The 21,240-nt window shown below is 41.9% G+C and overlaps 1 protein-coding gene across 7 annotated transcripts in view; it reads right to left on the reverse strand.

Annotated features, from left to right (window-relative positions):
- Armc3 (armadillo repeat containing 3) overlaps positions 1-21,240 on the reverse strand; it is an 83,197-nt gene that overhangs the window by 47,520 nt on the left and 14,437 nt on the right. For 6 of the 7 annotated variants that reach the window (XM_057787467.1, XM_057787470.1, XM_057787469.1 and 3 more), the window contains exons 5-8: positions 17,475-17,543; positions 16,834-17,009; positions 12,882-13,076; positions 5,682-5,865 (exon numbers count right to left, since the gene is read on the reverse strand). In XM_057787467.1, coding sequence (XP_057643450.1) covers positions 5,682-5,865; positions 12,882-13,076; positions 16,834-17,009; positions 17,475-17,543 — 624 coding nt within the window. The remainder of the gene's footprint in view (positions 1-5,681; positions 5,866-12,881; positions 13,077-16,833; positions 17,010-17,474; positions 17,544-21,240) is intronic. The other variant, XM_057787468.1, reaches the window with a different exon arrangement.

Below are 21,240 nucleotides of genomic sequence, written 5' to 3' on the forward strand. Positions count from 1 at the left end.
AACGGTTCTCCAACATGTCTGGCTAAACTGACAAGCTGGAAGCAGAGATTGTAACAGCCTGTGTGTTCCATCAGAAGTGGGTTCACTCTCGTGGATTTATTAAGACAGAAAGCGAGGATGTTCATGAAATCATCTCTTTTTCTAGGCGTTGAGAACCAAGAGTGAAGGTTTCAGGTCAGATATCTCCTAGTCTGAGAAAATCAAAGCCCTGGATTTGAAGAACTACTTGGCACAGGTTTCCAATAGTCCCTGCATAATTGACTCAGGGAGAACATGCCAGAAAAGTGTATAGCTAACAACTATACTGGGGCATGGCCTCATAGACTATTTACCTGGATGCGGTAGTGCGTCCAGCCCTCTTCCTCTCTGCCTTTCCTCCTGGACCCCAGTTTTGCTGGTTCGGTTTGTTTGGATCTCATCTTTATCCATCGTTCACGCAGAGAATCCTGATTTATAAGTTTTATCTATTAATAAATACCTGTATATTTCTTAGTTCTGAGATAGTGTGGGATTCCTTTTATTAAGTGCCAGATCAAGAAAGGACAAAGGAAAATTACCAGGCAAATAAGTAGAATTGTAAATATTTAACCCTTAGAGCTGGAAGTATAGCTCAAGTCTAGAGCACTGGCCTAGCATGTTGAAGAGAGTGGTTTGATCCCCAGAACGAGGAAAGAGAGCTCAAGTTTTTTCAAGACAAACAATTTTAAGAGTTGAGACCAGAAAGGAGGACGCTGATAGAGTTGTGATGCACAGGAGTACTACAGTAAGTGATGTTAGCGGAGATGGTACACCACCCATCCAGAAATGGACACCCTGCTGGGCAGTGGAGGTTGATCTCCATGCTTGCCTGTGTTCCATTATAGCAGGGTCAGATTATTTGACTTCATTCACAGTCTTTAAAATTTATCATAGTAGAGATCTACAAAGGGTTTGTGCAGGAAACTGGGCGTGTGTTTAAAGCAGAACGGGCTCTACAGGTTTAAATGACCCAAAAGCACATTTGTCAAAAGTCTCAGGGTTAGGACCGTGGTTCAGTGGGTAAAGTGCTTGCCACACAAGCCTGACGATTTGAGTTCAGATCCCCAGAGCACATAGGAAGGCAGATGCTAGACAGTTCTTTAGTAAAAGAGAAACGCCCTTTGAAAATAACACTGTGTGTTCACATAGAGACCGTGAGGCTCAGATTTGAAACCATCTCTCCTGGAAGGCTTGTCCTTGCCCATTCACTGGGGTGGCCATTGCACCTCACAGGTCTCTGCAATCCCAGCACATCCCTTTGAGGAGATGGGAAGAGAAGGTGGGGACTCTTCAGAAGCTCTTAGGCCAGCTAGCCTGGTGCACACAGCAGCAAACAGCAGTAGAGGCCTTTTCTTGAACAAGGGAGGAGAGGATCAACACCTGAGGCTGTACATTTACCTCCATAATGCTCCATGATACACATGTGCTCTTGCACACATGTGCACATACATGCATACATGCACACAAGTATATACACATGTGTGCACACACATACACATGCTCATGCATATGCACATGTGTACCCACACACACTTAATCTTTAGGTCCAGAAAGAGCTTATAGGTCCAGAAAGAGAAACCAGTTATTTCATTGACACCCTGAAAAAGAACGGAAATAAACATTTTGATTTTCCTTCTGTATCTAACAATTTTAAGAACATGAACAACAATAGGTAGAAATGAGATTTCTCTAAATCCAAAGACTAAGACCAAAACCAGATCATATGACTGCAAAATCATAGCTTAGCCCAAATCCTGTCCGGCAGAATACAACGCAGCAGAGAGACAAATCTAACCAAAGGGTGTGTGAGTTCATCAGACGAAAACTAACACTGAGAGAGGGTCTGTCAGCTTGATCCTGCTTGTCCTTGCTTTCCTCATTTGGAGGTTATAATCTAGAGGACAGAGGTAGCTTCAGACAGCCCAGGATACCTCTGAGATTACATGGAGAATAATGTCCATATTTAAATGTTGACATGCTTACTCTGATCAGATTCTCAAAGAAATTCAAGACTCCCCTAAAGCCTGAGTTTGGACGCAGTGCTTGCATGTGCTTGGGATCCATAAGAAGCAGCAGGCAGAGATTCAGCGGGCATGTCAGAATTAGAGACAGATTTAAGACTTGCAAGCAGAGAAGGAAGCGATACAGACATTAGTCATAAGTGAGAGCTCTCTGGGAGGTTTAAAAGGAACAAGACAGGAGACCGGAAGACAAGCTCAGTATGGAAACGATGAATGAATGCGAAGGGGTTGGCTTGACAACTGGGGAAGAGCTAAGTGAGAGACATGTTCTAGAAACAGCAAGGAAGACGAGTAAGGAGGAGGTGACCATCAACAGTGCGTGTTCCATAGAGCTCGAGCTTGAAGAAGGAATATATTTGTCTAAAGGACACAGTTACTACTTTATGTACTGGTTGTGTCAGGTTCTGCAAGGTTGTTTTGTGATCAGTGGGTTTAGAGAAGCTGAGGAGAGGGAGCTATTTAAAATTGATTTGTCTGTCAGAGAGGTTGACTAAGAAAAAAGGGAGAAGAGGACCAAGGGGCAAGAGGAGAAAAACTTGTATAAATTATTCCTGGTCAAAACTATGCACCATTTAGTATGTGTCCCACTTCTATTAGCCCCCACCTGACTAGCACTGGCACCAGGAGAAGGCAGAGCAGAGAGCAGTGTGGCGCTGCTGTACAAGAAGACCCCTGCCACCATCCAAACTTGGACCAACGGCTTCCGCTGACATCTCAGCTGATGGGGAACACGGCCAAAGGCTCTGTGAGAGCCTCATTTGCTAGCTACACCCAGGCCAAGGCAGAGCAGTCTGCTGTCCACAGTAACTGACCACGATATTCATGTCCACACCTCAAGGGGGGCATCTTACCATCACGAAAAAGTCCTGAAGATGCTGGATTGAGGACGTGATGCAGAGGGAAGAGCCTCAAGGAGGACGCCGGAGTCTAAGACAGTCCTGGTTAAAGGAAACGACACAGTGACAAAGGCAGAGGCGAAGCCAATGCAGATTTAGTCATTAGATCCTAAAATTAAGACTGAGGAGACACGACTTGAAGCTGAAATGTAGTTATTTTAGGACTAACATAAGGAAGTAAAACCAGAAGACACTAAGTGCCACAAAGAGCTCCGAGACTATATGCCTGAATTACTTTGTGTTACAAAGGAAAAACATGGATTCCAACAAACAAAGCTAGGAAAATTGTCTATATGCATACAAGAAGTGAGGAAATGGATACGTGCTTAAATCGCATGCAAGAAACAGCTCAAAGTAGGCCAGGAACCAAATGGTAAAAGTTGAAAGCAGGAAACCCTTAGAATAGGAGAAGCCTTCACAACAGTGGATTTAGTCAAATGCACTTGGACATGATGCTGCAAATAGATGAACTGAGCTATATCAAAATAAAAACGCACATGAGTTAAAAAAAAAAACAAAAACCCGTAATCATCAGAGTAAAAAGGCAACCACACAATGGGAAAAAGTACTGGCCAATCATAGTTAAGGGGTTGGTATCCGTGATACACGAAGAATCCCTACAACTCTGTCAAAACAAAACAAAGGTGGGCCTGAAAACCCAGGTGTTTGGAAGACTGAGGAAAAGGATCCCAAGTTTAAGGCCTGATTGGTCTACAGGGTGAGTTCAAGTTCAGTATAGACACTTAGTGAAACTCTGTCTCAAAACAAAATGGAAAAAACAATGGGTCTCAGAAGATAGTTCAGTCATAAGGACCTGAGTTTGATTCCCTAGAACCCATGTTAAAAATAAACTGAGAAGTGCTGATTCATGCTTGCAATTCCAGCACCAGGAAGATGGAGGCATGTGGAGCCCTTGAGCAGTTAGTACGCCTAGGCTTCTTGGTAGGTTCCAGGCCAGAGATGAGCAGGCTAGTCAGTCAGCCTAAACTGCTTGGTAGGTTCCAGGCCAGGATGAGAAGGCTAGTCAGTAGGCCTAGGCTGCTGGGTAGGTTCTAGGCCAGAGATGAGCAGGCTAGTCAGTCAGCTTAGACTACTTGGTAGTTTCCAGGCCCGTGAGAGACCCTGTCTAGCAAGAACAACAAAAAAGGTGTACAGTGTTGTGTGAACACCCAAGGTTGTTTCCTGGCCTCCACACATATGCATTCAGACCTGCATACACACACAAACAACTAAGACATTTCTCTGAAAATTATACACATGTGATTAATAAGAGAGTGAAGGAGTTAGTTAACATGGCTAATTACTAGAAAAATATAAATAAAAACAGGGATGAGATACAACTGTGTGCCTAGTAGTACAGTTACTAGCAAAAAACAAAGTAACAAGTTTTGGCTGGCCATCATGTGGAGAAACAGGAACCATGGGCACTGTCCATGGGAATGGAAAAAAATGTGCAGTTGTTAGAGAAAACAACATAGAAGTTCCTCAAAAGACTGAAAAATAGACTTAGCATATAAGTTAGCAAGCCTCCCTGGTGCACATCTCAAGAAGTGCACCTATCCCTGGCCCGCCCCCAGCTAAGCTCACTATTCTTTACTTACAGTTTCCACTATTCTCTTGCAGTTAGCCCTGGCCATGGCCAATATACTTTATTTTCTCTCTGCTCTAGGCCTTTCCAGATCCCTCCGGATGGTCCCCCTGACTCACAATAAGCATCTTCCCCACAATGAAGAGGTCATTTCAAAAGTTTCTTTACAGCACCCCTCACATACATTTCCAATATTAAAAAAAAAATCTAATGCCGGGCGGTGGTGGCGCACGCCTTTAATCCCAGCACTCGGGAGGCAGAGGCAGGCGGATCTCTGTGAGTTCGAGGCCAGCCTGGTCTACAAGAGCTAGTTCCAGGAGAGGCACCAAAGCTACAGAGAAACCCTGTCTCGAAAAACCAAAAAAAAAAATCTAATTTTACAGCCTGGCTTTAGATTTGGTGTTGACAGTGTAACTCACGAAGCCGCAATTACGCTTGTGTTTGCAACATTAAAGCTGAGCCTTTAGGAAATCCAATATGGGCTAAAAAAAATGCTCTCCACAGTATACTCAGAGACATATGTACAGATGTGAGTATGTCTGTTTAGAATGTAAATCATAGAAACAAAGCTGCCATCATTTCTAAGAGTAGTGATGCAGAAAGAGTGAAATAAGTTTCCATCTCTTACTTACAGAATCCCCCATATATACATAAATTAAGGCTATCATTGCATCTTCAGTTTGGGGATGTAACTAATCACTCCTATAATACAGATTATGACAACACGGCTTGTCCCAGAAATGAAAACTGTACTATGTGTATAGCACAAGCATATTGTTTCTGTGGCTCTATGACACGGCGCTGCTAGTTTCCAGCTCAAACTCAACAGTCCTTGGATGTCATTCGAGTGTGGATCTCTCAAAACAATACTTACAGAATTACAAACACCATGTGTACTCTGTATTATTCCAATTTCTGGAGAAATAAAGACCTAAAGCTTAAATTTATAACGAACTGCTTTTTAAAAATGGGATAATTAAGTTTGTAACAAGCACTGTAACTTGTTGGCTAAGTGAGATGCGTGGGTTCTAACTATATTCTTCTCTTCCCAGAGGGGGTGTTAAAAACAGACTGATGCTCTAGTTTTATAAGTATTCATCAAAATTAAGAATGCAAGGAAATAAATGTATGTTGAGATTATGTTAAGAAGACACATACGATCATAAGCCGCTTTAGTAATGGCTTTGGCTGCGTTCTTCTGGATGTCAGGAATTGTTGAGTTCTCTGCGAACGAAAGCAGCTTTTTGAGGTCCCCCGTCTGCTGCATCAGCACCATTGTGTCCATATCCTCCAGACAGTTGGCTATCACTGAAAGTGCTTCTACATGAAGGTCATTCAGTTCCTAATAATAAAAACAAACACACCTTGAAAGTTGTCCTCTTGGCTGCTTCACAAGTTGCTACAACAAACACCTGACCAAGGAAACTTAACGGAGAAAGGCTTTATTCCAGCATACAGTTCGGAGGGGATACAGTCCGTCATCTCCAGGAACCAGGAACATGAGGCTGGCCACTCTCATTTCATGGGCAGTCAGGAATCATAGTGAGGACAGGAAGTTGGACCAAGCTATAATCCCTCAAACCCCGCCCCTAGTGATGTACTTCCTCTTCCAAGGTTCCACTCCTAAGGTTCCATGACCTTCCCAAACCTCACAACCATCTGGGGACCAAAGGTTTAACATGAGCCTATGGGGGACATTTCACATTCAGAACACCACAGTTGTGTTAAAGAAAGTTACTCTTCAGGTTTTACCGTGAGAAGTGGGACTCATCAGAACATAGTATGATTAATTCTGTGTTGACAAAAGCCCAAGGAAGCAGAAGTTTTTTTTTCTTCCAATAACTAATCTCCTACCACTTGCCTCATCTTTTCTCATTTCTCTTACTTCAAATATTTTATGGATAAAATAATAAAGGAAGCATCCGGTAATTACAGTGAATTGAAATTGCTTATATTATCTTCCACCAAATACAAATCTAAAATCCCATGGAAAAAGTACATATATTTTGGTAGTGTAGGCATGGAACCAGAGCTTTGTCCATGCTAGGCACACTTTCTACACTGGTCTGTAACCTCTGAATCAACAGGCAAAAAAGAGAGTTTATACACAATGGAAAGTTGGGTTGCCAATCAAAGAAAAGGTATGTCTAGAAAATATGAGCTCTATTAGTGTATCTCTTGGTATTAGCACACTGTGTGGTTAAAGCCATTGGAAGAAACCATGACCTAGTTTGCTCAAAACTTATAATGGACAACCATGTGTGGTGGCGCATGCTATAATCACAGCAATTAGAAGGCAGAGGCAAGATGACTGATGCAAGTTCCAGGCCAGCTGGGGTGCACAGTGAGATGCTGTACACACACACACACACACACACACACACACACACACACACATCCCACAAAACCAAACAGGCAAACAAACTTACAATGGCCCAATCCATTCTAGTGTTCAGTAATTAATTAAAGTGAGCCATCTTACAAGTTAAGGGCTCTGATCAATTGAGATTTTGTTGAGGGCGAAAGGAACCTAGACTGAAGGACATTAGTCATGACCATGTCACTAGTTATAGCTAGGGAAACTGTAATCGCCCAAGTGTTTTTTTTTTCTTCATTCTGGTAAGGATGCTCGCCTATAAGTTTGTTTGTATTTGTGTATTTTAAGTATATGACTTTGTTTTTTACTCTCTTGTCTTCTTTTCATACAATTTGAAATGGTCATTTATAATTTAGGATTTGGGTTTCATTGCCTTTAAAATATAGAATTTAAGTTTCTGAAAGTTAAGAAGAATGAATATCACTCATGGACATTGCCCTCATTCTAGAGTAAGTGTGGTGAGTTTTCTAAAGAACACAGGGTGGTTACTTGTATCAGATGGATGTCTGACTCTGTCCTTGTTTTTTCTTGAAAAGTATAATTTAATTTTAACATTAAAAATTATGAAGTCAGAGCCCAGTGCAACAGCACATCCATTTAATGCCAGCACTCAGGAGGCGAGGAGTGTGGAAGTCTGAATTAGAGGCCAGCCTGGTCTACACAGGCGTTCTAGACTACTCAGGGTTGTAAGTGAAGCTGTCTTTAAAAAAATCAGAACACAGAAGTGAGGAGCAAGGGGTGGGGGACCAAGTCAAAACAATAGCTCTGACAAATGGGTAGAGCTCTCTATGCAAGTCTTCCCTAATACTATTGTGCATGGTTTGGCATGAAGAGACTTTACACAAATTTTGAGAATTTAATTCCTTGCAGTTCATATTTTAAGAATATATGGTAGGTGTCTAAGAAGATAGCTCAGTCAGTGAAGGGTTTGCCAGGCAAGCCTGTGAACCTGAGCACCGAATGCTTGGGATCCCAGAACTGGGCATGCTGAAACAAGAGGATCCCTGGGACTTGTCTGGTGGGTCCAGCTCCAGGCTCAGTGAGACACACTTCCTCAGAAAGCAAGGTAGAGCACAATGGAGGAAGACAGCTGATGCTGACCTCTGACCTGCACACATGTGTGCCTTTAGATACCACATACACACATGCATACAAAGATACACAAAACATCTTCCTTTCCAATATGAATTCCCTTGATCCCCTTATGTTGTCTTGTTGCTATTGCTAGATCTTCAAGCACTATATTGAAGAGGTATGGAGAGAGTGGACATCCTTGTCGTGTTCCTGATTTTAGTGGGATGGCTTTGAGTTTTTCTCCATTTAATTTAATGTTAGCTGTCGGCTTGCTGTAAATAGCTTTTATTATATTTAGGTATGACCCTTGTATCCCTAATCTCTTCAAGACCTTTATCATAAAGGGGTGTTGAATTTTGTCGAATGCTCTTTCAACATCTAATGAAATGATCATATGGTGTTTTTCTTTCAGTTTATTTATATGGTTGATTACATTGATAATTTTGCGTATGTTGAACCAGCCCTGCATCTCTGGGATGAAGCCTACTTGATCATAATGGATAATTTTTCTAATGTGTTCTTGGATTCGGTTTGCCAGTATTTTATTGAGAATTTTTGCGTCGATGTTCATGAGTGAGATAGGCCTGTAATTCTCTTTCTTTGTTGGGTCTTTGTGTGGTTTTGGTATCAGGGTAACTGTAGCTTCATAAAAGGAATTTGGCAATGACTCTTCTGTTTCTATATTGTGAAATACATTAAGGAGTATAGGTATTAGCTCTTCTTGGAAGTTCTGGTAGAATTCTGCATTGAAATCATCTGGTCCTGGGCTGTTTTTGGAAGGGAGATTTTTGATAACAGTTTCTAATTCTTCACGACTAACAGGTCTATTTAGATTGTTCACCTGGTCTTGGTTTAGCTTTGGTATATGGTACTTATCTAAAAAAAATGTCCATTTCTTTTGCATTTTCCAGTTTTGTGGCATACAGGCTTTTGTAGTAAGATCTAATGATTCTCTGAATTTCCTCTGTGTCTGTGGTTATGTCCCCTTTTCATTTCTGATCTTATTTATTTGCATGTTCTCTCTCTGTCGTTTAATTAGTTTGGATAGGGGTTTGTCAATCTTGTTGATTTTCTCCAAGAACCAACTTTTTGTTTCATTGATTCTTTGGACTGTTTTCTGTGTTTCTATTTTGTTGATTTCTGCCCTCAGTTTGATTATTTCCAGTCTTGTACTCCTCCTGGGCACGTCTGCTTCTTTTTTTTCTAGAGCTTCCAGGTGTGCTGTTAAGTCCCCAATGTATGCTTTCTCCGTTTTCTTTAAGTGGGCACTTAGTGCTATGAACTTTCCTCTTAGCACTGCTTTCATCGTGTCCCATAGGTTTGAGTATGTTGTCTCTTTATTGTCATTAAATTCAAGGAAGACTTTAATTTCTTTCTTAATTTCTTCCTTGACCCAGGTGTGGTTCAGTAGTTGACTGTTCAGTTTCCATGAGTTTGTCGGGGGTAGCATTGTTGTTGCCTTCTAACTTTAATCCGTGGTGATCTGATAAGACACAGGTGGACACTGATATTTTTTTGTATCTGTGGAGGTTTCCTTTGTTACCGAGTATGTGGTCAATTTTCGAAAAGGTTCCATGAGCTGCAGAGAAGAAGGTATATTCTTTCCTATTTGGATGGAGTGTTCTATAGATGTCTGTTTTTGATCCTACTGCATGTACTGGCTTTGTGGGAGCCTAGGCAGTTTGGATGCTCACCTTACTAGACCTGGATTGAGGTGGGTGGTCCTTGGACTTCCCACAGGGCAGGGAACCCTGATTGCTCTTAGGGGGACTTAATTGGGGAAGGGGGAGGGAAATGGGAGGTGGTGGCGGGGAGGAGGCAGAAATCTTTAATAAAGAAATAAATAAATTAATTTTAAAAAGACACACAAAACAGGTAAGCATGCATACATAAAAAATATTGTCACTTGAATTACATTTATTTTGCTTTTCCAAGGCTCATTACTAGCTGTAAATCCCAGCCTCCGGCCTCCATCTTTGGAGGCTCCTCCCATGTGCCCCTCAAACCTTGACCCCCTCCCCAAGGAGGGTCAAGGTGGATATCTTTTAATCTGGTCTGATATGACTTGATGGGGAGTATTTTGTGTCGGCAGAGAGCTCGCTTTTAAAAAAGTACTACTAGCCGGGCAGTGGTGGTGCACGCCTTTAATTCCAGAAGCTGCGGGCTACGTTCCTGCCACCCAGCTCCCGGCCTGGCTAGCTTATGCTCCAAAATAACAACACACAAACTGTATTCTTTTAAACACTGCTTGGCCCATTAGCTCTAGCCCTTACTGGCTAATTCTCATATCCCGATCAACCCATCTCTAATAGTCTGTGTAGCACCAGTCTTACCAGGAAAGATTCAGCATGTCTGACCTGGCGGCTTGCTTCATCGCGTCTGCCTCGGGGAGCAGAGCTATGGCGTCTCAGCTCACTTCCTCTTCCTCCCAGCATTCTATCCTGTTTACTCCACCCACCTAAAGGCTGGCCAATCAAATGGGCCAAGGCAGTTTCCTTATTAACCAATGACCTTCCTCCATCAACTCAGGAGGCAGAGGCAGGTGGATCTCTGTGAGTTCGAGGCCAGCCTGGTCTACAAGAGCTAGTTCCAGGACAGGAACCAAAACCCTGTCTCGAAAAATCCAAAAAAAAAAAAAAAAAAAAAAAAGAAAGAAAGAAAGAAAATACTCCTAACACTAACATAAAGAAACATAATTTTCATGAATTGACCTTTATCCTTTGAACTTGAGAAAAATCTACTCAAAAGTTAGTTTAGATATTCAATTCGCAAGTAGACTTTCCTTTTTCTCTTCTGGTTTTCTGTCTTCAAATCTGTTAGGTTTTTTTTTTTGTTTGTTTGTTTGTTTGTTTTTGTAGCTTTCTTTTGTCTGAGTCTCAGTACCATGGTAAGGAGTTTGAGTGCATGGGAAACTTAAATGAAGGATTCTCTGGGCCTTGTGCTCCACCCTAGGTGGAGATGGGAGAGAAACTTTCATATTTCATTCTATATATTTTAGTATAATTTAAAAATTTCCAGATAGAGCTGGGAGATGGTGGCCCAAACCTTTAATCCCAGCACTTGGGAGAAAGAGGCAGGTGAATCTCTGTGAGCCTGAGGCCAGCCTGGTCTACCAGATCTAGTTCCAGGACAGCTAGGACTGTTACACAGAGAATCCCTGTCTCAAAAAAAATTTCCAAATAGAATACACATTTAACTCTGAAAAATACTTTCCATATATTTGCACTTTCTGTGACTACAGACAGGTTATTTAACCTCTGATCCTAATTTTTCTCATCTATAAATGAGGTTAAAGATGCGATAATTATATATGATATATAATATAGTTGATATATATATAATTATATAACTATAAATAATTATATGATGTTATTATACAGAATATATACAATATATAGATTTTTATATAAGATATAAATACATTATATATTATATAGTATCATTTATAATGGTATAATAATGTTTTTTATAGATTATCATACTTTGAAAGAAATAAGGAGGTAATAAAATCACATATTCCAAACACCTGTATCACATCTATGACAGGGTAAATCTTTTCATGTCATTTTTTTCTCATGAAGACAGGAGACAGAACTGTGACATTATCAGACACAACTATATTCATCCTGTGATTAATGATTTACACATTCCATTTGAAATAATAGCATAACATGATAAGATAAAATAATGGTATTGTTAAGAGTTCTATATAGTTCACAGTACTATTTAGCCTATGGCACTGTTAGAGTTCTATATATAGTTTAGTTCACAATACTAGACAGCCTATAGCACTGTTAGAGTTCTATATAGTTCACAATACTAGACAGCTTATAGCACTGTTAGAATTCTATATAGTTCACAGTACTAGACAGCCTATAGCACGGTTAGAATTCTATATATAGTTCACAGTACTAGACAGCCTATAGCACGGTTAGAATTCTATATATAGTTCACAGTACTAGACAGCCTATAGCACGGTTAGAATTCTATATATAGTTCACAGTACTAGACAGCCTATAGCACGGTTAGGGTTCTATATATAGTTCACAGTACTAGACAGCCTATAGCACGGTTAGAATTCTATATATAGTTCACAGTACTAGACAGCCTATAGCACGGTTAGAATTCTATATATAGTTCACAGTACTAGACAGCCTAGTTAGGGTTCTACACCACAAATGTAAAATCCTGACACAGAACTGGTGCACAGGATGTCACGGAATCAGAGATAGATGGATGTTGCAGGAAACTTAATAAATTATTACTCAAGGAGTCTTTAACTTCCTAGAATGTGCCTCTCTTCTTATTTTCTTTTTCTTTTTTAAAGATTTATTTATTATGTATACAACACTCTGCCTCGATGTGTGCCCGCACACCAGAATAGAGCTTTGTTGATCTAATACATTGAAATAGAGGCAGTGGATCTGAACTCTGCATATCAGCGTTGGCTCTGGAATAGAGCCTGGGGACCCTTTCAGCGTGGATCTGAGCCATGTCTATACAGCTAAATGGTCTGCAGCACACTGCTAGATTGGCATTTGTAACCAGAAGACATGAGACACACAGACACAAAGTTGGAGACAGATTTCTTGTGAGCATTCTGGGAACTGTGCACCTTCACCTCCAGTGTTTCTCCTTGTTTTTAGAAGGTAAATTGTTCTTCTCTCCTCATCCCACAGACAATTAAAGGATTACTTCTAGGTACTTCTGAACAATCATAAACCTTCAAAGCCAGATTTTCTATTAGTTCTTCATGGCCTCCACAGCTAGCCTGCTTTAAGAAGCCCAATAAAGTTGACACAACCATTAAGGAGTTACTCCTGTAAACTTTGCTTACTAAAATTAAAAACTTTCAGACTTTAGGACAAAATTTCAGAGAGCTGCATGGATGGGAATATGGCCAATACCTTGGCTTCCAGGATCTTGGTGAGCTGGTCTAGTCCTTGATTGTCTTTCAGCATTGTCCGAGACTCCTTATCACACGTGATAACACCCAGGGTTTTGAGAGCCAGCAGCTGGATGATTGGATACTCGGACTTCAGGAGTTCTAAGATGGGAGGGATTGCGTTTAGTTCTTGAAGTGTAGTCCGACACTGAAAATCCTGCCGTGAAATGGTAGAGAACATTGTTAAGTTATAGTTTCTCCAGCATTGATTCTGGATTCCAAAACAACTCATAGACAAACGAACAAACAAACAAAAAAACCAAAAAGCAAAACTCTCAATGGAAAGTAAAAATAAATTATTGACATTGTCAACAGGAAGTCAACGTTAACTATCTCTTGCAGGATTTCTATTGCTACAAACTTCTATAAACAATATTACGTTAAAATTTATACATGATACAATTCTTTGAATTATGAATAAACTGTTTCAAATAGTATTTGATGAAATAACTTGGATTCTTGATCTTTGAGGAGTTGTTGTGAAACAGCAGCATGCATTCGGTGTTGTAGATAACCCAGTGTGCAAATTTAAAGCAGGATTTTTTTCAAATACATGATCTTAAGACACTTAAGTTCTTATAGTCGGTGTAGTTAAATTCCTGTATGCGACGAACCAGTTTTGGTAGTGGTAGCAGGGCAAAGGGTGTTGTATTGAGCAGTGGAGAAAACTCTGGAACAAACTCAAAGGTGCTTAAAATAGCACTGAAGGTGGAAAAGGGGGGTAGGAGTGGGGAGGTAGCTCAATCGATGGAGTGTTTGCCGCTTAGCCCAGGGAGATGAGTGTGGGCTGCCAGAACCCATGTAATGAAGTCAGAGTGGCAGTGTGATGGAGGCAGAGCAGGTGGATTCCCAGAACGCAGTGACCGGCCAGCCTTCCTTAGTCCATTAGTTAGGGAGAGACCCTGCCTCAAACAAATAAGGTAGAGGGTAATTAAAGAAGACGGCGCATTGATCTCTGGCCTCCACACTCACATGCACAGATGCGCACATACCTACATAAATATGCATGTACAACATGCACACATGCACACGTGCACACACACGCACACAGACACACTCTCTGGAAAAACTTCCATGTTCCGCTTAGCCTTCCTTCTTTCATCATTTACCCAACTTCTAAATGTTTAGCTTCCTTCAGGCATAAACGTTATAGGTGACCTTTAAGATAGTGTCCCCAGGGACTCATAATGTGATTGCATTTGGAAAGAGAGTCATTGCTGATATAATTAGACAAGACGGGGTCACCCCGGAGCATAGTCCTTAATGGTGTCCTTTTTTTTCCTGGTTTTCCGAGACAGGGTTTCTCTGTAGCTTTGGATTCTATCCCGGAATTAGCTATTGTAGACCAGGCTGGCCTTAAACTCACAAGAGTTCACCTCTGCCTCTGCTTCCTGAATACTGACTGGAATTTAAGGCGTGTGCCACCACCGCCCGGCTTAATGGTGTCCTTATAAGAAAAAATTGATGTCTTCTTGAGGATGGAGATGACAAAGGCAGAGACTAGAGTGCTGGCGGCTAGCAAAAGTTGGGCAGTTGAGGAATGGTTCTGCCCAGTCTCTGGAGCAGAAGTCACATTAACACCACGACTTTGAGCCTTTAGGCTCAGAACTCTGCTCTGCTGTTTGTGGTATTTAGCTGCAGCAGCCCTAATATCTTCTTAGTCTCCAACGCTTCTGTTATGAAGAACTGTAAAGGCAATGCTTCTTATTTTCACTTGAAAGAAAATGTAGAAAACTGCACCCAGGAGGAGTCATGAGGTTAAAACCACAAATGCATGGATGGACAGTTTTAAGTTGTTGAGTGAGTTGGATAAAGAGTGTTAATTGACAACTATGAATAGGACAAAATCATCCCAGAGACAAGCCTGTGAGAGGTTTCCTAGATTAAGTGGTTCTCTAGCTTTTGGGATTACCTTGATTCCATTCACTGCCGTGGGAAGAGCCATCTTGTCTGTGGAACCATTCCCTGGGTGGCAGACCCTGGACTATATGAAATGGGGGACATTGGCCGAGCATGGGGATCCACTGCATTCAGCTTCCTGATTGTGGATGTCATGTGTCCAGCTGCCGCAAGCTCCCATCATCTTGACTTCCATGCCGGGATGAACTATACACTCTTGAATTATGGACCAGAAACTGCTTTTCGTGAGGGTGTTTTTATCACAACAGGAAAATAAGGTGAGATGGTGAGGGAAAGCCCATTGCTTACCAAACACATTATTTCATTGTTAAGAAACCCGAGCAGGAAAAGCAGCGGGGAAGGTCTTTCTAAATTGAGCTGTTGTGGGTGAGGGCGGGGCATAGAGAATAGAGCAGCAGAGAGAGGAATGGAGTTGTTTTTTATATACAGGAAAGCAGCCTGATGAAACAGCTTTTGCTGTTGTGAATTGCCCTGAGCAGACTCAGATGAGACTTCTCACCAATAAACAGTCCAAAGCTTTGACCGGCTGGTCCTCCAAGCCCGTAAGGACTGTCCCAGTGGTTTGCCTTTATGAATGAGAATTCTGGAAGGCAGCTGTCTGCGAAGACTGATGCTGTCTCAGCAGTGATGCGCACGGGGGGAACACCGCAGCTCAGAGTCTGACTACCTTATCTTGTGCTAGTTTCAGCCCCCTGAACAGTCGATCCTTGCCTACCTGTGGGTCAGAACTGACATCCCCTGGCTAACAGATAAACATCTTTTGAAATCTGTTATGTTACAAACTTCTACCAACCCAAAGCTAAGGATGTTACCAGATGCCATCTGAGGCCTACAGGAGGATTCCCCCTACTTGCTGTAACCACATCTCTGATGTACCCTTCTCCAATGTATTTTCACCTTGCCTTGATTTGTGCTTTTTTATTTTGCTTACTAACAAACCTCATGAACTTGCTTCCATGTGGGAACATGGAACCTGGGGTGGCTTAACTTCTTGTTCTCCAGGGCAAGGAAACTCAAGTTTGGGTTCAGAATAAGCTTTTAGATGAGAACTGTGTTTTTGTGTTGACACTTCCCAGATTTGACATGAATATTAGATTTCTCATTTTAAAAGAAACACAGTGGACTCACATGAATGTTACCTTAATATGTATGCCATTGTGTTCTTTTCATGTGGTAGACAATTATTTATCAAATGGTAAATTTGAAAGGCATCTACATGGAATTTCCATATCTTTTTCTGAGTGATAAGTACTAAATGGTGATGTGGGATTCCCCTCTGTATGCTGTGAATACCATTGGTTAATAAAGAAGCTGTTTTGGGCCTGTGATAGAGTAGAGAAGAGCTAGGCAGGAAAAACTACTCTGAATGATGGGAGAAAGAAGACAAAGTCAGGAGAAGCCATGTACCCTGCTGGAGACAGATGCAGGAAGATTGCCCGGGAAGCCACAGCCATGTGGTGATACACAGATTACTAGAAGTGGGTTAAATTAAGATGTAAGGGCTATCCAATAAGAATTTAGAGCTAATGGGCCAAGCAGTGATTTAATTAATACAGTTTCTGTGAGGTTATTTTGTGGTCGAGCAGCTGGGAACAAAAAAGGGGACCCTACTACAAAATGGCCTGAGAACTACTATGCAAAACTGGTGAGTTTTAAATTATTTTTAAATGAAAAGATAAATTCCATGATGGGCTTCAAAAAGTATTTTATGTGTGGCTGTTTGCCTACATACCTGTGTATCACATGCACACAAGTGCCCACAGAGACCAAAAGAGAACATCAGACCGCTTGAACTGGAGCTGCAGATGGTTGTAAGCCACCATGTGGGTGCTGCAAACTGGTCCTGGGTTCAATGATAGAGCAACCAGTGCTCTTAACCTCTGAGCCATCTCTCCGGCCCCACCCCCACAATTGGCCTTCTGCATGTTAGGCAAGCACGTTAGCACTGAGTTGCATTCCCTACCACCAGAACGCTGTTTAGAAGCCATCCCTACCTGTACCAAGTTGTAGATGCACTCAATAGAGTTCTTCTTCACATCTGGGTCTGGGCTACTCAGCAGTCTGATGAGCGGCTTAAGTCCACCATGCTCAAAGATCTGTACTTTCCCAGTGTACTCTACTGACATGTTTGCGAGACAAAGACTTGCAAACTCATGGATCACCACTTCTTCTGTATATCATAGATAAACAAGACAATGTGTTAGCTATTACCGAAGCTCTACTTTACAGTAGGAGAGGAGGGGTATGATGATCCTAGCTACTTGGCAGGCTGGGGCAGGAGGTTCTGCACATCCAGGGTTATGGGCTATATTGCAGTGGTAGAGTGCTCTCTGAACATATGCAAAACCCTGGACTCAATTACTCAATTTTAGTATTACACACACACACGTACACACACATCTACATACATGTATACACGTGTTCACACACACCAAAAACACACAGAAGCTTTGCAATACAAAGCTCTGAAAATCTTGCTCACATTGCAGTTTCTGAAAAGTTAAAACTGCGCTGTGGCTTGAAAGATTATAATGACAGTTCACAGTGGATGGCTCGTAAGTTCTTTACAATGTGTAGTTTAATAAAATATAAGAAAAAATCAGTCCCATTTTGGAGCCGTAGGATGCAAAGTTACCTTCTGGAGCAAGCTGAGCAATAACAGAGTTCATGACCTCTAACTCCCTCAGCAACTTTTTAACATCACCTACAAAAGAAGAGACAAAATATGGATGTTTGGTAAAGTGATGGTGACGTCTGCTAAGCGTTTGCTAAGATAGGTGTTCCTGTCTGATTTCATGGTAAGGATATTGAGATCTAAGCAGCAAAAAGGCAGTGGCAGGATGCATGACCAGGTCAGTTGCCTCCACTTGGACATCATCTAGTCGCTGCCTATTGCTCAAAACTAAAAAGAATAACAGCAGAATTGCCAGATATACCCAGTACACATCAGAAAAGCTGACTTACATGTCCTATATTTTTTATTATATTAATCTTTTGTTTTGAAATTTTTATACACGACTGGTTTATTACATTGTTTCCACCCTTCCTCCTTCTCCAACTCCTCCCATATCCTTACTTCCTCTCAAATTTATGTTCTTTTCTTTTCTTTTTTTTTTTTTTGATTTTTCGAGACAGGGTTTCTCTGTAGTTTTTGGTGCCTGTCCTGGAACTAGCTCTTGTAGACCAGGCTGGCCTCGAACTCACAGAGATCCACCTGCCTCTGCCTCCCGAGTGCTGGGATTAAAGGCGTGCGCCACCACCGCCCGGCATTATGTTCTTTTCTTTAATTCTTGTTGGAGATGCTCTAGCGGGCCTGAGCATGGCAAACATGGCTCTGGCCGGCCTTGGTCTTTCCCTATTCCTCTTCCTTGCTGAAAAACAAACAAGCAAACAAAAAAAATCCAAAAAAAAAAAAAACTCCATTAGATTACGTTCCTAAAACTAGTCATGGAGGCTATTCCTGTATTTGGCCACTTTCCCCTCTTGAGGCTGACTACCAAGCTGACTACCAAGGTCCAGTAATCAAAAGCCCCCTTTTGGCTACCCTAATTAACATGCCCAATCAAATATCATTTCCCTTTTCCTTTGTTCCTGTTCCTTTCTCTCTTATCCTCTGCCTCCCCTGTTCATCTCTTATTCCCTGCCCTTTGTCCTTCTGGGGCAAATAAATCTCCTTTGTGCTGAGAACTTGTCTTGGGGTATCTTTTGCCAATGCTGGCAATTTCAATTGTTGTTATTGCTCTCCTTTCTCCTTTCTCTCTCTTGAGTGTGTGATGTGATATGATGTGTGTGTGTGCGTACAACTTACTGAGCTGACTATATGGGATTGTATAACCTATCGAGCTTGTTCATGGAGAAAACAGATTCATCCCCTTTGAGCAGCTCCTCACGTGGGGTGGAGCTTTGTGCCATTCTCCCATCTGCACTGGCACATTGACTGTTGTCATTATCCAAGGCCTTGTTTAGGAAACCATACTGTTTAGATTCCGTCGGTGCCTCTTCATGTCATGTCTAGAAGACCCTATTTTGCAGTAGGTGTCCTGGTCCTCTGGCTCCTCAGTCTTTCTGACCCTTCTTCCTTGCCTTCTCCAGAGGCTTAGCTTACATAGGTGCATCAGATGGAGTTGGGCATCTGTGGTCACTTTTTCTCTCCATTTTGAGGTGATTTTTAAGTTTGATTTCCATAAACTTGTGTAGAGTGCAGACAATTATCCTAACATATTTTGACTGATATATCCTTATTGCTTACACTTTATTTAGTTATTAGAGATGTCAAAAATGTTCAGAGATAAATGCACGGGCTTTTGAAGCTCACTGTCTGTTAGGCTAAGGGTAGCCAGGTGTGCCTCCACTTCTTGCTGACTTCAGTTTTTTAAGGAAAAAAAAGATACCTCTGGTTTTTTGTTTGTTTGTTTTGTTTTTTGTTTTGCAACTTCTGATCCATTTCCTTTATCTGTTAGAAAAGGCTAATCCCACAGATTCGGAGGAAAGGTCTCCGAAGTGAGCTGTCTAGGATGAGTTTGTCCTTATTAATAGCTGAATAAGTTTGGTGTTCACTGAGAACCCTTTCCTGAGGAATTCAGAGCTGTGACTTTTCTTCAATGTGTCAAAACTTCTGATTTCTCTGTTTCCCTTGTAAGTGGCTGAAGGCAGAGCAAATGGACAGTTGCTTTTGTGCGTTCCAGGACATGCAATGTTCCGGGGTGCTGTGTTGTGGGAAGCAGAGGTAGAGGTAGTTTTGGGGGAGCATGTGTTAATGAGAAGGACCCCAGTGCCTCAGACCCATGGGAACTGACAAAGCCTCTCCTGGGGTTAGGTTCAGGAGATTGACATAGCCTTTTCTAGGTCAGGGTCAGGGAAATGGCAAAGCCTTCTTTGGGCTCATCTGTGAATGTTGACGCAGTTTACAGAAACCTTTGGCTACAGTCTCCTCAAGACTACTCCCCAACAAAGACTTCCTTCTGAAACTGGCTAAGCCTCCTCTGTGTGTCAGTGTGCTGTACATAATAAACTCACTGAGGTTCTGGTTCCTTGGGTAGAAGTTGCTGCTCTCCATCAGCCTGACTACAGCCCACCTGATCCCAGACTTTCTGTATGTACATCTGCCGTTTCTTCATTCCTCTGTCAACTCAGTCAGGTTTCTAGCCTAGTCTGTGCTCGACACAGTAGGGGATGACATTTATGGTCCAACACCAGGTTTTAAGAAGTGTTTACTCCACTGATTGACAGGTAACAGCCTTGGCATAATACTTAGATCCTTGCAAGGTTCTGGGACCCAAATTCCGTGCACCTGTCTCAGCAGGTGCTGTTCTGACGCCAGTTGGCCGAGAACAATTTTTGTGACAGCCGTAGCAGAATTCCTTGTTTCTAGAAGCTCGAAAACATCCTAACAATCTCGGGAAGTTGGGTATCTGAGCACTTCCCCATGTATAAAACCATCCCCGTGCACTTCAGACCTTCTTTATTGATCCTGACTTGAAGGTAGACCATGTTGGTGATGGTGTGGTTTTCAATTCCTTTCTTTCTGGGTTATTGGCAGTCACCTGGAAAACCCATAGCTGCATGGTCCTTGTGGCCTGAGGTGGACACCACACCTTGCTTTGCCAAAAGAAGCTAGAAGTCTTCTCCAGAGAGTCTCATGTCATGAAATTTAGATCAAATGACCAGAGGTGCCCAAGACCCGCTCTGGGGTCCATCCAATCTGCTGAGCCACTCCTCCCTGCTGGATGGAAGGTTCTAGTTCACTGCAGCTCTGAGAACTGGTGTCCCAGTTGGTTACTTACTATTCTCCTTTTGACAGTTGATCATTCAGAGAATCTAATCCTTTTTTTTTATGTGAAATCAACAGAAAATGTCAGGTGAGTTGCTCTTTCAAGCTCTGTAAACACAATATTAGTCTCTGTTCCTTCTTTTTCACCAGGGAAGCGCCTCAACTTCGGCCACTGGATGGAAATTCTGACCTGTGCTGGGCCAGGTGAACAGCATCTGGCTCAGGAGGGTGCCACTGTGATTCTGGTCAAGGCAGCTCTGCCAACGGCTTTAATGCCTGCTCTAACTTCATTAGCTCTCTTCTGATTGCATTTACTTTTTAGACAGAGCCTCACTACGTAGTCCCAGCAGGGCTAAAATTCATTATGGTAGCCATGCCAAACTCACTGCAATTCCTCTGCCTCAGCTCCCCGATACTGATGCTGTAGATGGGCACTGCTGTATCAGACTTTATTACTTTTCTAATCATGGTATCTTGGTTTTACCATCTATTTTATTCTTGGCCTTTACTGGTTTACAGCACCACCTCTCTCTGCTGGCTTTGAATGATCTAAAGTGCTGGTTTCTGAGGTTGCCTGATGGTGTGGGAGGTCTTTCAGTATTTGTGTTGCTTTCACTGGTTAATCAATAAA

Source organism: Chionomys nivalis, chromosome 13, assembly GCF_950005125.1.
Source record: "Chionomys nivalis chromosome 13, mChiNiv1.1, whole genome shotgun sequence".
Classification (NCBI taxonomy): domain Eukaryota; kingdom Metazoa; phylum Chordata; class Mammalia; order Rodentia; family Cricetidae; genus Chionomys; species Chionomys nivalis.